Source organism: Athene noctua, chromosome 6 (genome assembly GCF_965140245.1).
Source record: "Athene noctua chromosome 6, bAthNoc1.hap1.1, whole genome shotgun sequence".
In the NCBI taxonomy this organism is placed as follows: domain Eukaryota; kingdom Metazoa; phylum Chordata; class Aves; order Strigiformes; family Strigidae; genus Athene; species Athene noctua.
The window spans coordinates 37,516,716-37,535,190 of record NC_134042.1 but is presented as its reverse complement, the minus strand read 5'-3'; the positions used below and the strand labels follow the sequence as shown (position 1 = coordinate 37,535,190).

Sequence of the window (18,475 nt, the reverse complement as noted above, 5' to 3'; positions counted from 1 at the left end):
GCCTCAAAAATACCTTTACTTAATCTGAAAAGATTTAGCATTTACAAAAAGCTGATGTTATCACTTGGATTGCAATTCTTCTTTTCTATCTATAAGAATTTGAATCTACAATCTCAGGAAAAAAAGTAGTATAATATATGATATAAAATGGAAGTATATTTTGCTCACGTGTATCAAACCACAACCAGACAATAGTCACCTGTATCAAAGATTTTGTTATAAGGTTTTAAATAAAATCTAAAAATGCTAAGACTATGAATAAACATCAGCATCATATCAAATAACTGTACTTCCTCAAAAGCAAATATAATCTAATTAACACTTTTTCAGCCACTGACAGACTAGAAAATTCGTAGTAAACCCAAGTCAACAATTCAAAAGGCATTCAAGTAAGAGAAATAATCACTGATTTTAATGATCAGAATTCTATGAGAACAGCTGAAAATGAACAGAGCAGTGTCACCTTCTGGAATAATATTAGCTTAATTACTTGTACATTGTACCATACTGTTTGAATAAATATACTAGGGTAAATCCATAACTTACCAATAACATCACTGTCGTTGAAATGTTACATTTTCTCATCCTGCCATACTCCATCAGACCTTTTTTAAACACGTGGATTTGTTTTGGGGTAAACTTCAGTGCTACTACTTTACTATTTTTAGACTACTTGACCACAGACAACATCTGGTCTTTTACTTAAAAAGTCTGAACCAAAAATTCTTTAGGAAAAATATCTTTGTAATTACTTGAATTCAGTTCACATCTAACATGAAGGAGTTAGGTTAGATCGAGAAAAGAGCTTGACTGGACACTCATCATAAGCTTTACCCCATACAAATGTACGGAAGATTTGATTTTGGGACTTAAAATAACCCTACTTCATCTGTCCATGACTTTTCCCAGACAACACTGAAACTATGCCAAATTATCCGAAATGTTATTTCAGCATTTTCTATCCTTATAGCTGATCCTTTCCTCGACTTTAAATACACTTGATTTTAAAAGCTTCTGCTGCTAGCCCCTGGCTTTAACACACTGTGATGACAAAATCCTGAGGAGTCATCATATTCCAACAGTGAGTTGGACAAGACAGAAGGACAAAAATGAGAATGGAGGAGAGAACAAGTGACAGCAAGAGCAGGGTGTAACCACCAATTTTTATCACCTAACATTTCTACCAGCTTTAGGCAGCATGTAACTGGAGAGTATACCTTCATTACACAGAAAGTTTTAGTATTTCAATTTTATTAATCTAATAAATTATGAAAGATCAAAATCACTTAAACTGCTAAAGGTAAACGGTTGTATTGGGTATATATGGCCATGTGGCAGGGTTTTGGCAAGCTGGGGTAGACTACTGAGGTGGCCTCTGTGGGAAGAACGCAGGTGCTGTCCTGGGCCTGACACAGCCCTTTCCAGCTGGCTCTAAAACAAATCCACTGTAGGCCAAACCTGAGTTCACAGTGCTGTCACAAACAAGTTGAAAACATTTAATAACAGACAAAACCACTGGACAGGCAGGCAGGGGGTGGCAGTGTGGGGAGGAGAGTGAAAAACAGCAGAGGGAACACCAAGGTCAGAGGAGGAGGTGGTGCTCCACAGCACCAGAGCAGATACTCTGTGTAGCTCATGAAAGACTCAGGATGGTGCAAATATCCCCTGTAACTCATGTGAGCCCACACTGGAGCAGAGAGGTATCTCCTGAAGGAACTGAACCACATTTTTTTCCCCCTGAAGGACTGCAGCCCAGAAGAGAGAGCCCACACTGGAGCAAGGGAAAAAAAAATGTGAAGAGGGAGGAACACCAGAGGGGAAAATGCTATGTATTGACCATAACACATTTCCACTCCACATGCAGGCAGTGGGGTAGAGGAGTCTAGAGTGAGTAAGTTGAGCTTGGGAGAAGGGGAAGAAAAGGTGGTGATTTAGTGTTTTTCTTTGTCACCACCCAAATTTATTTTAATTGGCAATAATTTTTTTTTTTCCCCCAAGTTGAATCTGTTTTGCCCACAAAAGTAAATGGTAAACAATGTCCCCATCTTTGTATTGACCCATGAGTTTTCTTATACTATACCTTCCATGTCTGCTTCAGTGTTCTCACTGGCTGCAGCTGCTGCCTTTCTTCTTTTCTGGAAAAAAAAAAAAAGTAACTAAACTCAAGAGCAGAAAAGACAAAAGTATTAATATAGAAAATCTCTTCACAAGGAATTCCCCAATTTTACGCATTATTTCTTAATATATTATAAAGCATCTCCAGTTGTAGAGAAAATTTATTCATATATTAATGCAAGAATACTAGCACTAGGCAATAAACAATTTAAAAGTTCAGTCCCCCTATCTGCAGATGACATTAGGAGTTGAAATGAAAACACGAGTTTTTACGACCAAAAGCCGGGGTTTTTTTATTTACCCTGAATAAGTTTTACAAAAGGAGCAACATGAAAAAAAAAAAAAATCTTTAAAAACATAGAAAAAAATTTTACCCAAAGTTGATGTTAATTGCTTTTTAAAAATAATTATCCTCCCAATTTTTTTTAAAAAAAGCAATTACAACTCATTAAATTCAAGTTTACCTAGATCCTAACTTAAGGCTTTCTTTGCACAGCTTAAAAGTAGCTAACACCCACAGACAATACATTATTTTTTTTAACCTAATAGCAGCTACGAGTTCTGTTTCAAAGAGAGGTACTTGGGAAATCTGAACTCTATTCAAGGTACATTATCTTAAAACCTCTAAACTGATAGAATGGTTATTAGTTGTGTATTACAATTAATCTTAATATTGCAAAGTATTTGTAACATGGTTATGAAAAAAAATTTCTTTTTTTAAAGCCACATGATTTTTGCAAAGGATGAGTTGACCTCTATCTGTATCAGACATAGCCAACTTTCAGGAAAACTGGAAGAGCTTACATTTTCTGTGTTTTGGGATATTTTTTTTTTTGGGGGGGGGGTGGGGGGGTGGGGTGGTGTGGGTTTGGTTTTGGTTTTGGTTTGTTTGTTTTGTGGGTTTTTTTAATTGTGTGAGACTAGATCTTTACTAACACAGCTTTAAAAGTGGCTACAACTTCACATAGCTCATGAGAGAAGGGGAGAGTGCATTACATCTTTCCTTTCCAAAGTGTTGCTTCATGATTACCATCTAAACCCTGCTGGGCTGAACAGATTGGTTCGATAATTACATACAATAACTGCAGTGGGCAGGTAACCCTCAGCTGGCACAGGGCAGCTCCCCTGTGAGAACTTCCATATGCAAACTGCACTGATGGAGTGCATTAGGTACATCTTTCCTGCCGGTGCACAGGACTGATTACCGCCAGCCAAGACTCCAAGGTTAGCATGTCAGCAGATTTGTGATGCATTAGGCAGGAATAAACACAGACACTTTTGTTCATTCTGACCAAAATTAAGGAGGACTATTTCAGCACTGTACTCCTTTTATATGAGAGATAATGCATTCCTCCCAATTGTACTAGAAAACATTTTAAATGCTCATCAGAAAAACAGATATCCAATACATACTACACAAAAAAGCAAAATACATTTATCTTGTTTCCAAGCTTATTTAATAAAAAGTGGTTTCTTAATCTTGATGCAGGTGAATTACATAGCACTAGAAATCAGGCAGCATTCATCTAACAAAAGCAACACCTGTGCATCTGAAACATTAGAAGGAACCACAGATCACTAAGACCCATATTTTTACAGTTTAGTTTACTCCCAATATTTCCCAGCAACTCTTCAGCACTAAACAAAAGATGCGGTCCTTGCCCTAAATAATTTAGTCAAGAGCTCAGGTAGTTCCTTCAACACATGGTACTGTCAGCTTCTTGTTTTCCTAGAACTATTATAAAATATCACACACAAACACAAATGTGCACTTGCTATACAGAAAAAAAACAAAACAAAAAACCCAAAAAAACAAACTACCAAATCCCAACCCCCAGCACAGTTCTGGACTACATTTCATTTACTTATACATCTGTGGAAACTTGAGTCATGATATAGAAAATAAAATGTTAATTTTTAATATAGCATACATCTGTGAGTTTTAGCCAGATACTAATACTAGAGAATGACTGAGATTCCAGAACAAGCATGCTTATACGCAACATATAATGCACATCATGGCTCCATTAGCTACACAAGCTGAAAGCACAGGAGAATCCTACATTCTAAGAATTTATTTACACAGAAGCTAGAAATATTGTCTCTTAGATATGAAACAGCATAACTTCAGAACACCAAATAACAGTTTTAAGAAAGTATTATGGTAGATTGCCCTAAAGAAATTGAGGAGTAGGTGTCTTAGGACTTGTTGTGATTAAAAGATCAGTACAGCCAAAATGTCATAAATACACTACATTAGAGGTTACCATCTTCTCAAGGGTGGATGCCAGACTATTTTTCTTTTCCAAATTAGACATTAAGCATGCCAAAAGAAATTCGGCATGTGCTAGAAGATACTGGCTTTCAGAGGCAAGATGCTACTGATCAGTGGTAAATTATCTTTATGGAAAGCAGTTTCTAACAGAGTTTGGAATCTGGAGCTTATCTTTAAAACACTCAGTCATCAAGTTGAGCTTCCTGTCACAGCTGAAAATATATAAAATTTAATTAGCATCCTATGTTCTTCCTCTCTTCCTCTGTGTATCTAAGTGTCCAGCTATTCTCAACTAGCACAGATCGTCTTGCTGTTCTCCTAGCCTTTCATTAATGTCTGATACTCCCTAGACAAAAAAAACATAGTAGCATAAGTTCCCAAACATATATTCTGGGAAGGAAGACATCCTGCCGGAGACTGTCCTTCCATTCACTCTTGAAGTGCAAAATAAACCCTTGGAAGGAGGACTGACACAGTTATTCTTCTACCCTAGCCTACACCCACAGATGTTACAAGGCCTAGAAAATCCCACATAGAAGGAAGACTAAACCTGGTGTTTGGTCAAAAGCAAGCAGACTATGTCAAATTCATTTCAAGCAACCAATCTGACTCTGTCTGGGCACTCTAGCAGTAGCTGGCATGATTAGCTAGCATGAAGTCCACTGCAATATGAAGCAGACAGCTGAAAACACTTATTCAAATGTACCAGTAACACTCATTGTTTTATGTAAGTACTTGAACATATTTGTGACAACTGAGCAAGCTGACTATGCATATGGTTCCTCAAAGTAAAAAAAAACCCAAACCTTCTCCAAACAAAAAAACACACCAACAAAAAAACACCACCCACAACACCCCACCCCCTCACAAACCCAATGTAAAAGCTAACTTCTAATTGATGCTAGTAAGAAAAGTACTATCCCACACTTTGGGAATGATCTTGACTGATATTGGCTAAAGTAGTAAGATTTTTGAAATTTTATTCCATTGAAAATGTGCACCAGCTATCTCTATTGGTCAAGGACATTAAAGGTCACAGATGTTGGCTCTGCAGCAGGCCAACTTATTCAGCAAAGAAACGAGACAACCATTAAAATTCCCCCCCACCCCAACCCACAGGTCTCAAGCCATGTTGATCCAGAGGGGAAACAGAAGAATTTATGCTAATTAACTCCCCTTTTGGACAGATCTTTATACTATTTTCTGCTGAACTAAGTGTAAAGACCATGGCTGTATGATTTTAGCCAAAGTACTATTTACTGGGCAAGAAGAAGAAAAGCTGAACATATATCCTCAGAAGACATTAAAATGCTACAGCTTTTTTTCCTTTTGTGCTTTTTTTGCCCATCTTTAACACAGTGCTGATCATATCAGTAAGCAGGCAAAATTCTTGTACTATTATTATTCTGTACTATAATTCTCAGTTCCTTGGTTCATGCTAAAGGAACCAGTGAAGTGCCCAGCTGTTATTGACAAATGAAAATAAACAAGTAATAAATGCAGTTTGAAGTACAGGATAAAAATAATAATAATAGGCCTGTAGTGATAGGACAAGGGCTAAAGGTTTTACACTAAAAGAGGAATAGACTTAGACTAGATATACAGAAGAAGGTTTTTTTACGATGATGGTGGTGAAGCAGTACAACAGGTTGCCCAGAGAGGTGGCAGATGCCCCATCCCTGGAAGCATTCAAGGTCAGGTTGGATGGGGCTCTGAGCAACCTGATCTAGTTGAAGATGTCCCTGCTTACTGCAGGGGGTATGGACTAGATGACCTTTAAAGGTCCCTTTCAGCTCAAACCATTCTGTGATTCTATGATTCCTTGTTCCATTATCTGACCATTTTTACTTTTTATTTAAAAACATGTTTTAACACACAATTTCCCTAAGGCTTTTAAAAGGTTCTTATGCTGTATTCAAATGGCAGTCCAAATCTAGCCTTAAACACTTTTTAAATGCAACGAATAAAATAACCCTAGCCTACCACTATACTTCAGACTCATAAATAACATATTAGATCACAGTGAATTCAGTATGTGAATTTCAGAACCAAATACTTGGCATCAAGATGTATACTTAAAACTAAGCTTTGAACTAGTCACAGAAAGGAAACTAATATGAAACAAAAACTAGACTTATTTGACCTTAGATGTATTTTGACCCATCTGGAGTTTTACCAGTTTAAGGAAAATAAGTAATTAACCGAATGTTCATCTGTTCAAATGTCATTACAACTATATACACACATTCTGTTATCCAAGATATTATCTATTATGAAAGCACACCTATAAACATCATTAAGTATTAAGTTTTAATAATAATTAGTGAAGTTAGAAAAATAACACGTAAGAGTAGGAAGTAAATAGTGAAATGTTTAAGTATTTCCTACTAGATGCAGTTATGACACATGCTTCCAGCTTGAACTCTTACTTCATACTTGAACTCTTATTTAGCACAAAAAGAAAAAAAGCATTAAAAGCTGACATAAATTTGAGTAAAGACCTTTCGCATGTGATTTGTTTGTAAGTCTCCATTCTCGAACAAGCCAAAGTCAAGTACTCCATCATCTTTTTGCCCAATGGCCTTAAGACCTTGAAGAAGTATTTCTTGAAAATGCTGATAAACAGGTTTCTCTTCATAGCTCAGTAGCTTCACCTTTTCCATGTATTTGGCTATTTCATCTGAAGAAATGGTACCTCCAATTAATTTCTATTTGTAAACATTTTAATCATTCATTTTTACCACAAAAGTCAGAAATTATGCATGTACTACTTATGCTATTTTTAAAATGTTATTTATAAACTCATAATTATGACTTTACTACAACGTATTTTAGAAAATAAATTATACCGAGATTCATTACGCAGCGATGACAGCATCACTTTTTTACACATTCATTACAATGAAGAAAACAGTCAATCGTAAAAAAAATGTAGGAGGCCAAATCTAAGTATTTTAATTTAAAACAGTTCCTCTTACCTGGTTTATTTTTCCCAGGAAAGCATTTGTCCATCAAAACTGAAATATTATCTCTACATCTGAAAAAAAACCAAATTGTTCACAACTATTATTTCTTTCAAAGTTTGAATATTTGTCTATTCTGACAGATTTCCTAAGTACCCAAGCTTGGGCCACTGTCACAGACAGGAAACACTACTACATAAACCTTTGGTATGACCTAGTACAGCCATTTTTATGAGTGCAGTACATTTGAGAACATGACAAATGCCAGACAGGCTATGTGAAATATGGTAAATTTTTCTTCAACAGTTTTTGATTCCTATAAAAGCAAGCAAGTAGAGGACTGAAGAAAAAGAACCAGTTCATTTTAAATCCTCATGTACCAATGCTCTCACCTCTTCCTGCTAGAGGACTCTTTAACTGATATTATTCAGAGGAGATCCCCTGCCAAAACCATATCTGGGGTGAAAGGGTGGAGCTTCACTAAGTGATGGAGGCCTAAGTGTTACAAGTCAGGTAACAAATAATTGTTAATGAGACAGAAACTACTATGCTGAGACAGCTTTCTTCATATTGGTCCTATTTTCAGTTGGGATAGTTAATTTTCTTCCTAGCAGCTGGTACAGTGATGTATTTTGGATTTAGTGTGAGAACAATGTTGATAACACACTGATGTTTTAGTTAGAATAAGCCCTACTAAGCAACAAGTTAAGGATTGTTTTAGTTTCCGATACTCTGTCAGCAAGCAGGTGTACAAAAAGCTGGGAGGGACCATGGCCAGGACAGCTGACCCAAACTAGCCGAAGGGATACCCTGTATCATAGAACTTCATGCTCAGTATATAAACTGCGGGGAGTGGGCCAGGAGGGGTGAATTGTTTCTTGGGCATCAGTCAGCGAGTGCTGAGCAACTGCATTGTGCATCACTTGTCTTGGGTTTTATTTACCTCTTTTTGTTATATTCCTTTTTGTTCTAATTATTTTAATTGCTATTATATAGTTTTTATTATTATATTTTATTTTAGTTATTAAGCTGTTCTTATCTCAGCCAATGTGTTTTACTTTTGTTCAGTTCTCCTCCCTGTCCCACTGGGAGAGGGGAGGAATGAACAAGCAGCTACATGGTGCTTCGTTGCTGGATGGGATTAAACCATGACAATATTAAATATCTGACATTAGAGGGTTAACTGGAAGTGGGAGGAAGATAAAGGAATGTAACAGTGAGGAAGAGGGACAAAAAAAATTAGAAATCTCACATTAGTAGCACTCTAGCTGGAACAATACTCAGAGACATTTAAGATCCACCTTTAGTTCTCCTCCCTGCTGCTGACTTCAGAGCATGGTGTTATAATGGCTCCTCATACTCCGTGCTTCAGTTCTGCCTCTGCTAAGAGTGCTTTTTTGGCTTGCCCATGACAGTATTCTAAAGTGACAGTACTGTAGTGGATAAACAAGCATCTCACACACGCAAAAGATGACAGAGTAGAACAGTACAAGTCTAATTACAAGCCAAGGATACATGAGACAATGAAGGGAAACTGGGGGGGGGGTATACAAAACAATAGCCTACTCACCAAAAGAGCACATGCTGAAAGTACAAGGCATTTCTACATCAAGACATATTCATTCCTATTTTCTATTTCAAAAGAGAAAGAAAACAAGCAGTTTCTCACCTGATTTTTGAGTCTCTAACAAAATTTGGATCTTTCAAATTATCCTCCCATGGTAGATGGCCACTAAGCCAATGAATCATACAGTAACCCAAAATTTCCAGATCACCACGTCTCGATGGTGCTAAATATATATGCACACATAAAAAAAGAACCACAACAGCAGATAAAGCACGCATAGTTTAACAACAGTTAAAATTTGTAAATATGTTAAGACAATAGAAAGCTAATGCTAACAATGTAACACTACTGTATCTGTTACTTATTCCTTTATTTTAGCGTGAAAACAAGAAAGGAAAAAATATTGTTCCTACATCTAGAAGGATAACTTCATTTTCAAATCCTTTATCAAGCTCTTTCTTCTACTGAAGGATATGCCATGCTGCACTTATCCCAATTTGTGAAGCTTTTTAAGTACTCCGATTGTGGAAAAAATAGAGCAAGTTAGTGAAGTGATTGACTTTCTGTTCAAAACAGTTTTTACTTCCTTTCTTCTATAAAAAGGTAATAGTGCTAAAACCCCATCTCCTGGAAAAAAATATTCCACAATGCTGAAATATTTTACATGGCCCAAAAACTGAACAGAGGACAATAACAGATCAGATCCCTAACCCTTGCTAAAAAAACCCAAAAACCATCCAATGGTACATTGACCACAGACTACACCAGAAGTATAAATAGGCAAATGAAGTCATTTAAGCATAGGTGCAACAGTTCATCCTGAAGTAAATAATAATTTTTAACAACTCATGTTTTTGCAGGATACACTTTTATGATAATAAAATTTAAGAATGCAGAAAAAAAATGGCGTTCACTACAAATCCTCAGTGTTTAATCAGTCACAGACCTGGTCCTTTTCACATTACACCTTTTCTCACTTCTTGCCTCTTGATACTCAGTGACTATAGGCAAAATTATGAAATATTTCCAAATTAAATGCAGTTTTGTTTAAAAACAACATAAATATTAAGCCATAACCAAGATAAAGAATATTGTGAATTTTTGCAAAATATGAAGGAACAATGTTCTGTCGATAACAGAAACTATCTCCTGAAAACAGGGCCTGTTTTTCTATCAAGATCTCATAAGCACTATTCCATTTCTACTTAGTTAATAAAAAGCAATACACTAAACATCTTAAAAGCCTTTATAAATTGAGGAAATCTATTTAATGAAGTTATGTTAAAAATACAGTAAATTAATAGTGACAAAAGAGTTAGTAAATGGAAAAAAATACAAATGCCAGCATGATCCATAGAGAAGAAAGAGGCATTTTTATGGATTCAGAACCTGGTTGTTTACAAAACTCAATGCAGCAGATAAAGTATTTTGAGTTTATAAAGAGGATGCACAAATGCCTATTGCTGAGAACAAAGTTTTACATCCTTACCCACACCCTTGTGTGCATCAATACTGGTATATTCAATAGTTCCATCATGACACCTTTTAGGATCTTCTTTATAGACTTTGTGAGCTCCTTCAGGACAGTATCGGTAGGCAAGTCCATAATCCACCAAGTACACCTAGCAATTTTCACAAAGAATTCCAAAATTAAAGAAATATAAATACAAAAAAAATGCAAATAATAAATGTAATTAAAATCTGAGGTTTTTTACTTTAAATGATCCTTTCTCAGTGCTTTACTGAGATTACTACATATGATTTTAAAACAACGTGTTAGACAGGTTTTGCTGTTTTCCATATAGCAGCCTGATCTGGAAGTAGTTTCTTGCTGATGCAGTGCACAAGTACAGTAACATCAACAAGTTACTACCAGTATGAATAAATGGAAAAAAAGAAAAAAAGAGGTAATGTTCATAGAACTATAAATCCACTTACTGTCCTACCCTCTTCAAAGTCAGCTGTCCCATTTGAACACTACTACATACCATGACTTCTCACTAATACCACAGCTATATTAAAAGAACTGAGATTATTTTACTTATTTCATGAGCTAAAACATTTAGGCGAGAAGAAATACATAGTTCTGAAACTCCAATATGCATTATTTGAATGGTAAAGAAAGTTAAAGATGCAAAAAAATGAAAGACTTCTGTAAACCAGATGGAACAATCAACACTTAAAAGACCAGTTTTTCCAAGTAACGGTACACTTATATGATAGATTTCAACAAAGGAATGAGACAACAATGCAGACAGGCAAACATAATTTACCAGTGTGCTATAATTTTAAGCTTCCACCTGCAAATGCCTATTTGAGAATCTTTTTTTTTAATCTTGAGAATTTCTCTAGAATATTATTTAGGACAAATAGTCAATTTTATAACTGTCCACCAAAATGCATAAAAAAATCATAGAATATGAACTAGATATAAATTAAATGACAAACAGAAATACTGTTACCACAGACATTTTTAAAAATGAGCTTCTGCTAGATTTCACTGGTTCAAAGCACTTCCATGTGTTGTCAAATAGAAGGTTTCAAACACGAGGAATAAAATGCATCTGAAATACCTGATTAGGGTTCTTGTAACTCAGAAGAAGGTTTGAGGCCTTGATGTCTCCATGCACATATTCATGCTCATGGATGTACTCCAGAATATCAAGCTAATAAAACAGAATAGTCATATAAATGCAGTACCCAACTCCATCCAGCAGAGGACCTGTACTCAGCCCAAAAGTTTGATTTAACTGAGAGACTTACATGAAGAAGCCAAATTGTAAATATATCATCTATTTTTTTAAACTTACTATTCTCAGGCCTAATTGTAGTACAGTTTTATGGGAAAATCGCTTTGCATTCTCTTCATACATCTTCTGAAGATCACTGCCAAATCGGTCCATTACCATGAATCGATAACTGAATTCAAGGAAAAAAAAAAAAAAAAAACAGAAAAATTACTGAATTGTACTCAGGAGAGTATTTTATCTATGTGTTATTTGTCCAAATTACTGATTGAAAACATCTCTCAAAAGACAAACTGCAGGTACACAGAACACAAATATGTGGGAAATACTTGACTTTTTTTTAATGCACATAAATTCTTAACTTTTTTATATCACCTAGTCAAAAGTCTGTCCATCAAAAGAACTGTTTTTTATTCCTGGCTAGTTATGCAATACAATAACAAGTACCCACATAAAAAAAAAAATATATATCTGTATTGTAATTCACTATAGATAAAACCAGCCATCAATTACTTACAGAAATACATTTTTACTTTAAAAATGACTAAGTGACTTAACATGGTTACTTTAAAAAAGTTAGTTTCTTGAAATCTATTACAACCTTTTTTTAACCTATTATTAAACCCAAAAATCTCTCACTTGCCAAAGGTGTTCTGAATATTCACTGCTATAGCCAAACTAGTTCTATTACTGTAAAAGTTCTCAGTAGCTTTAATAAACAATCTCACGCATTAAAGACCGGATGGAAAGAAAAGTTTATCTGGGGGAAAAATAATATAATTTTGCTACATTTCCTTTTGCCTCTCGAAATTAAGGCTTTTTTAACATTAGATTTCTTTTTTTAAAGTTGAGGATCTACTGAAACAATGGTATTTCTGACACACTAGGGCATACATACCAACTTCCCTATGTAGTGGTGCACACAAAAAAGCCTGACTTATTATAAGCTGCCAGAACTAGAAGTCCTTTGCAGCATAGCTTTATAGAGAAAGCCTACCAGGAAACAAGGACTGTTACATAAATAGGCATAACATTCAAGACCAAGTAACAAAAACTCTCTATGACATGGAACGATATTAAAAACTATCTCCAGACTTAAGACAAATTTAACATGAGACTAGCAATTATTCTAGCTCACAGATAAAGCAAAAAAGCTATCCCTAGGGAAAATAGAATAGATTTACAGAGAGCACTAAGTCCTTTATATGTGTAAGTGAAAATACTCTTTAATTGCACACCACACAAGAAAAAACTTTAAAGGTAGTCATATTATTCAGACTTATACAATAGCAGTCAACTCTATTTTAATTCACATATGAAAAGCTTCTAAACCACATACATAGCATCACTGTATTACAGCTATGTTCAAGACAAATGGAAACTAAATCACTAAGAATACAATAGACACAAATATAACTAGCAACTAAAATTTATCTATTTATTCCTTAAACACACCCTGTTATGAACTTGAAACTTCGTAGCATGAATGAACAGCATGAAGATAGGTGGTAAGCACATCTTATAAAGTAAATTAGGTTAAAAGGCATAGTGGTTGTGGATGAAATAAATCCCAGTATATGCCAATGAAATATATATTCACCTGTTTCCATTTTTTTCATGCAAGCCAGAACCCCAGTATCTTGGTACACCTAAATATTTCAGTTTATGGGATTTAGTCCACTTCTGAACTGAAAATACAAATAAAGGTAAGTTCATGAATTTGCATCAGTAGAGACTTATGTAAGAAGGAAGTACTCGCATCACTTACAGTTTCTGCATACACGTGAGCTGCTTATTTCATGGAAATCTGTATGCAAAGTATACTGGAAAGTTAATGGTGGATCCATTGCAGGGACAGATATTCAACTGAAGTTTCGATTTAGACAATATCATCAACACAACTATAAAGAGCATCCTACACAAAAATCCTAATTTTTCTATATGTCTGAAATAGATTTCATTCATTTAAAAACAATTTTGAAAATGACCTAAAGATTCTCTTAAAAGTTTGACCTTACTCCTGTAGGCTCTGTTTTCCTAAATGCTTGTAGTTCATTAAAAACATTTTAATAGACTGCTTACTTTCATCTGGCTTAGCAGCTCGCATGTAGAACTTTAACTCAGTAAAAAGAGGTCCATTCTGGCTGGGTTCCTTTAAGACAATTTAAAATTAGTTAAAAACTGCTGTGTTAATGCCTAATAATTATTAAAAGCTCACAAAATGTAACATTCATCCTATAAAAATACTCTACACCATGCTGATAAAGTCAATAGAATAAGATCCTTTTATAAGAGAAGGTTGTCTCTAAAATTTTTGTTATAAATTCCTTAACATTAAGGGCATCAAAGAATCCTTTCCCATAACAAGAGATTAAAGAACAACAAATTAATTGAAATGTATAGAAATATTACCAATAAGTGGCAGCAAAATTTTACCAGAGAACATTAAACAACATTCATTATCTCAGATTTTCCAGATTAAAGCTGGATTTCATCAGTTGAAATAGACATTAGTGAGCCTAAAATAACACCTGAAATGAATTGATGGAAAAATCTTAAGAAAAGTTAAGTCTTCCTGAACATATTTTGTTCCCTTCATACATTAGTTGATCAAGGTAAAAATTACAGAGGATTTCACAATTTCTCTTAAAGTAAATTAGAAGAATGACACCTATTTTGACTTCAGAGTCTACCTTGTATTTAAGCTAACATAAGTATTTCAAGCTCCATTTTCTAGGGACAAATCTATGGTAACCACACATTACAAGTAAAGTGCAAGAGAGAAATTGGTTTGAAAACACCAAAGCTTTGAAATATGCAAGTACTGCAAAAGGGCAGAAACCTTGATTCTACATTTCCAGAACTTAGTGCAGAAAATTAAAAAAGTTATTTCAACTCTTGCAATTTTTAAGTGATTTTGAGATAAGCTTAAGCCATTTATTTTAGTCTAGTTACTCACATATGATCAAATTCATTCTATCTCAGTGAAAATACCTGTTATGGAATATCCTACACTTAAAAATCTAAACAAAAAAAGTATGAGATTACTGGTAAAGAAACCCAGAAATACAATCATGATATTAACAAAGGCTCTAAGATATACACCATCATTCTTAAATGTTTCTTAACTTTTAAATGCAGATGCAATGATCCAGAAAATTACTAAAGGCCAGACTGTACCACTCAGCTAACAGAGGTTTACTGCCGTCCGACATTAACGAAACAAGACAGAGATCAAACACACTGATGAACACGGGCTTTAGTGTGCATCTGATGTACTAGCTCAGAGGCAGAGTAAAAAGATGTCAGAACCAGAGCAGATACCAGCTTAGGCACCACTCCTAGGCCTGGACACTTGATTACAAAGCTACTGCCTATCTCCACTGCACCTTCTCCAGCAGTATTGCCTTGATAAACAATGAAGGGGAGGTAACAGTTTTCCTGCCCCTCCTTCTGGGACCAACATTCAGACTCAAGTCATGAATCTGAAAAAAAAACCCCTCACAACTAGACCAACTGATCAATGCACATAAAGTTTGGTACATGCGTATCTACTTTCAGTTAGTTTATTTATCAAAACAAGTTAGTGATATAGAGATTACATGTACAGAAGAGAAGGGTTAAATAGCTGCGGTATAAGATTTCAGCTCAGACAAATGTTACGTGACCTATTCACTTGTTTCTGTGTAGCATAATTCATTAATACTCTAAATTAGGATATAAATTATATATATCATTTTGATTCAATTCACACAGGTTTGAAGAATGTTATTTTCTTACTAAAATATAGCAAAAACCTGTAGGTGTTGAAAATTCTTAAAATATTTATCTTTAAATAAATTATTCCACAAAAAATTATGTCTCAGCACTGAAAAAAAAATGTATCTTACTCTAGTCAGAGCAAATGCTAAAAATCTCTTATCTTTTCAAACTTGAGGGGATGAATAAATGATTTAACCACAAAACAGATCTTCATGTTGACTATGAAGCTGCTTCCCCATAATACCATTAATGCTATATACAGATAAATAAATGCATACGCTGTGTTAAAAAGTATCATGTAATGATGTCCAATATTTGCCATACTAGTCATCTTATAAGACTTCAAACACAAATTTCTACAACTTTATGCCCAGGGTCATTCTAAACATATGATTTACAAAACTGAAATTAAAGTCTAATTAGAAAAGATATCATAATGAAAGGGATTATTGTGTACGTGTCAAAACCCAAGAAGTTTCTTCACATGGTATTTTAAGAATTCTGGTCTTTTTCAGTCAGCAGTTTAATGAAGTGTTATTAAACTCTACATCCACTCCTGAACAATGACATCTGAAAGGTCCACATGTTAAAAAGCATTTCTTTTAATAAAAACTGTGACTCATTTCATACTGCTCAGACATCAATACTATGAGGATATGTCAAAGACTAAGCTAATTTCCACTCCGCTTTAATAGCTTAATTTGAAGAACATTACTATAGAAGCACATATTTTGTTAAACACTAATAAATGTTCAAAGCTGTTAACCACTTTGCTTCAGCTGATGGATCAACTAGGAATCACCCAGGCATCAGAAAATAGGCCCTTATCTGTAGTTGTGCTATACTAGACTGTAGAGGCATAATATGTTATGGGTCATTTGTGAGGGCAGCACAAAGACTGGGGCTACTCTTTATTGCCATAAAGACAAAACTATAAAAGACAAATTAAAAGTGAGTAGTCATCTGGGAGATTAGCAGTGGGGGTATTTACAAATAACTGAAACAAAGTGAATCTAGTATAAGAGCAACCCAAAAGTTACAACAACTCTTCCTATATTCAGAGCTCAATGTGGAGCAGCAGGTAGACAGGTTTCAAACTCAGGGAAAGAGGACAGCAATTATGCACAGCATAAAATAATGCTTATCTGATGATTTTCCAAGCAAGTCAAACTGGATTCTTCCATGAAAGTTAAACGGCACTCTGCCTCCTGATCAGTCCAAACTCAGCAGAAGCCAGTCATTAGGAGCCCATGCCACCCACAGGCAAGCCACTGCTGCTGACCTGAATGTCTGTTACCTGCCTCTACAGGCCACAGCTCCTGCACAGTGGGACACTCCCTGCCCTCCACGGCAGAGGCTGGACACACAAAAGCAGGTTGCCACCATGCAAGAGCTGCAGGCTGGGGCTGCTGGTCTGCGTGCCCTGCCCACAAACACCTAAGGCAGCAGCAGCAGTACGCTAATGTGGGAAGTGTGGTAGTTTGACATTTGAATCATAAGCAGTGCTTTCTTCAGCAAGTGACATTTCAGAGAGAGGGTCATCACCAACAGTATCTTGGGGTGTCTGAACAGTATCAAAACCGGTAATCTATAATTTCCTGTAGTCAGCAGATATAAATATCAAGATTAAAGGCACATACTAACGAACATGTATTTAATTCTAAATTAACCTGATCTTTTAGTTTCAGGAACAAATGTTAAAAAGTATTACCATATTTACATAAGCGGCCCGATATTGTGGTAAAGCATTTCACTATCACCATATAGCTTAAGAAATAAAAGATTAAAACGCTGCAGTTCTGAATTGTTCTGAAAAACTAGTTTTTTACATTGTGAAGCTCTTACACAGTTTTCTGTTATTTGCTGTTGTCACAGGACCAGGAGTACCACCAAGATAATAAATGGTCTGGATCTACTACGGGTATTCCCACATTCTCAGGTTTTTTACTAAGACTGTATCAGGGAATCATACATAGTAGTAGGATCTATATAAAATAATCTAACAAACCTTAAGAAAAAATACTTTATACCTTAGGAAGAGAACATTATAGCCAAATCAAGTTAAATCTCTTTAATTTTAAGATTAAAAATATAAGAAAATTTCAACTAATAAAAAGAATTTGCTGATTTGTTACAATGGGATAAAAATCAACAATGCTTCTTCTCTGTAATCATTAGGTTTAAAAAATTATGTTTCAATGTCATTTTAATTCAATAGAAATTAGAATACGTATGTGTTTTATGATAAAACACATAAAGGACTTGATATCTGTGGGGACCTCGGGAATCAAAGTTTTGCTGTTTCTACTCCCAAGCCATCTGTCAGCTTACCAACATCCAGCGGTGAGCAACAGTTCAGAGACTCACTGCATAATCACAGAAATTCTCCAAAAGCTAGCCAGATTTCATTCATTTTGTGATATTTGGGCTGTTTACAGGAAGCAGCAGATGAAACAGAATCTGATCCATTTCATGAACCTTTTTCAACTCCACTGATGTTCCATTATCAACCTCCACAGACAGGACTCCCAATTCTCAGCAGCGTTCCTCTATATCACCACACTTACTTTTAAACAGCACTATGTAACTGTATTACTTTCACTCAGAAGATGTTTTAAATTACACATGCTATTCTAGAACAAACGTTTTCAAATTGTGAAGTAGATTCAAATGGTCTCTTACCACTTTTGCAACATAAGGTGCATCACTGCCAACTGACTTTGAAGAATTAACATCAGCTGTTAAAAAGGAAGCATTTATTAGTAGTAGGAGAGGAAACTGTCACAAAACATATACTTACTTGCTATGCAGCATGGACAAACAAACAAGAAAGCAATGAAGTATTGACATGAACATATATCAGTACCTTAAACTTTGCTAAGAGAATGACTCTATATGGGAAGACTAGTCTATATGGTATGGTCTTGCATTCTCCCTTCTGCTTGAGGACAACAGTTTACTAAATAAAGGCCTTTTATTATTCAATAACTTCTTCCCTACTCAACAGCATTTCTTTCATTTTCTAGGACTGTGATGAACATACACA

The 18,475-nt window shown here is 35.2% G+C and overlaps 1 protein-coding gene across 3 annotated transcripts in view; it reads right to left on the bottom strand.

Annotated features, from left to right (window-relative positions):
* Positions 1 to 18,475, bottom strand: part of VRK1 (VRK serine/threonine kinase 1) — a 35,277-nt gene that overhangs the window by 8,866 nt on the left and 7,936 nt on the right. For 2 of the 3 annotated variants that reach the window (XM_074909279.1, XM_074909281.1), the window contains 10 exons: positions 18,112 to 18,167; positions 13,750 to 13,819; positions 13,268 to 13,355; positions 11,731 to 11,839; positions 11,494 to 11,586; positions 10,410 to 10,542; positions 9,023 to 9,143; positions 7,369 to 7,427; positions 6,892 to 7,070; positions 2,081 to 2,135 (listed from right to left, as the gene is read on the bottom strand). In XM_074909279.1, coding sequence (XP_074765380.1) covers positions 2,081 to 2,135; positions 6,892 to 7,070; positions 7,369 to 7,427; positions 9,023 to 9,143; positions 10,410 to 10,542; positions 11,494 to 11,586; positions 11,731 to 11,839; positions 13,268 to 13,355; positions 13,750 to 13,819; positions 18,112 to 18,167 — 963 coding nt within the window. The remainder of the gene's footprint in view (positions 1 to 2,080; positions 2,136 to 6,891; positions 7,071 to 7,368; positions 7,428 to 9,022; positions 9,144 to 10,409; positions 10,543 to 11,493; positions 11,587 to 11,730; positions 11,840 to 13,267; positions 13,356 to 13,749; positions 13,820 to 18,111; positions 18,168 to 18,475) is intronic. The other variant, XM_074909280.1, reaches the window with a different exon arrangement.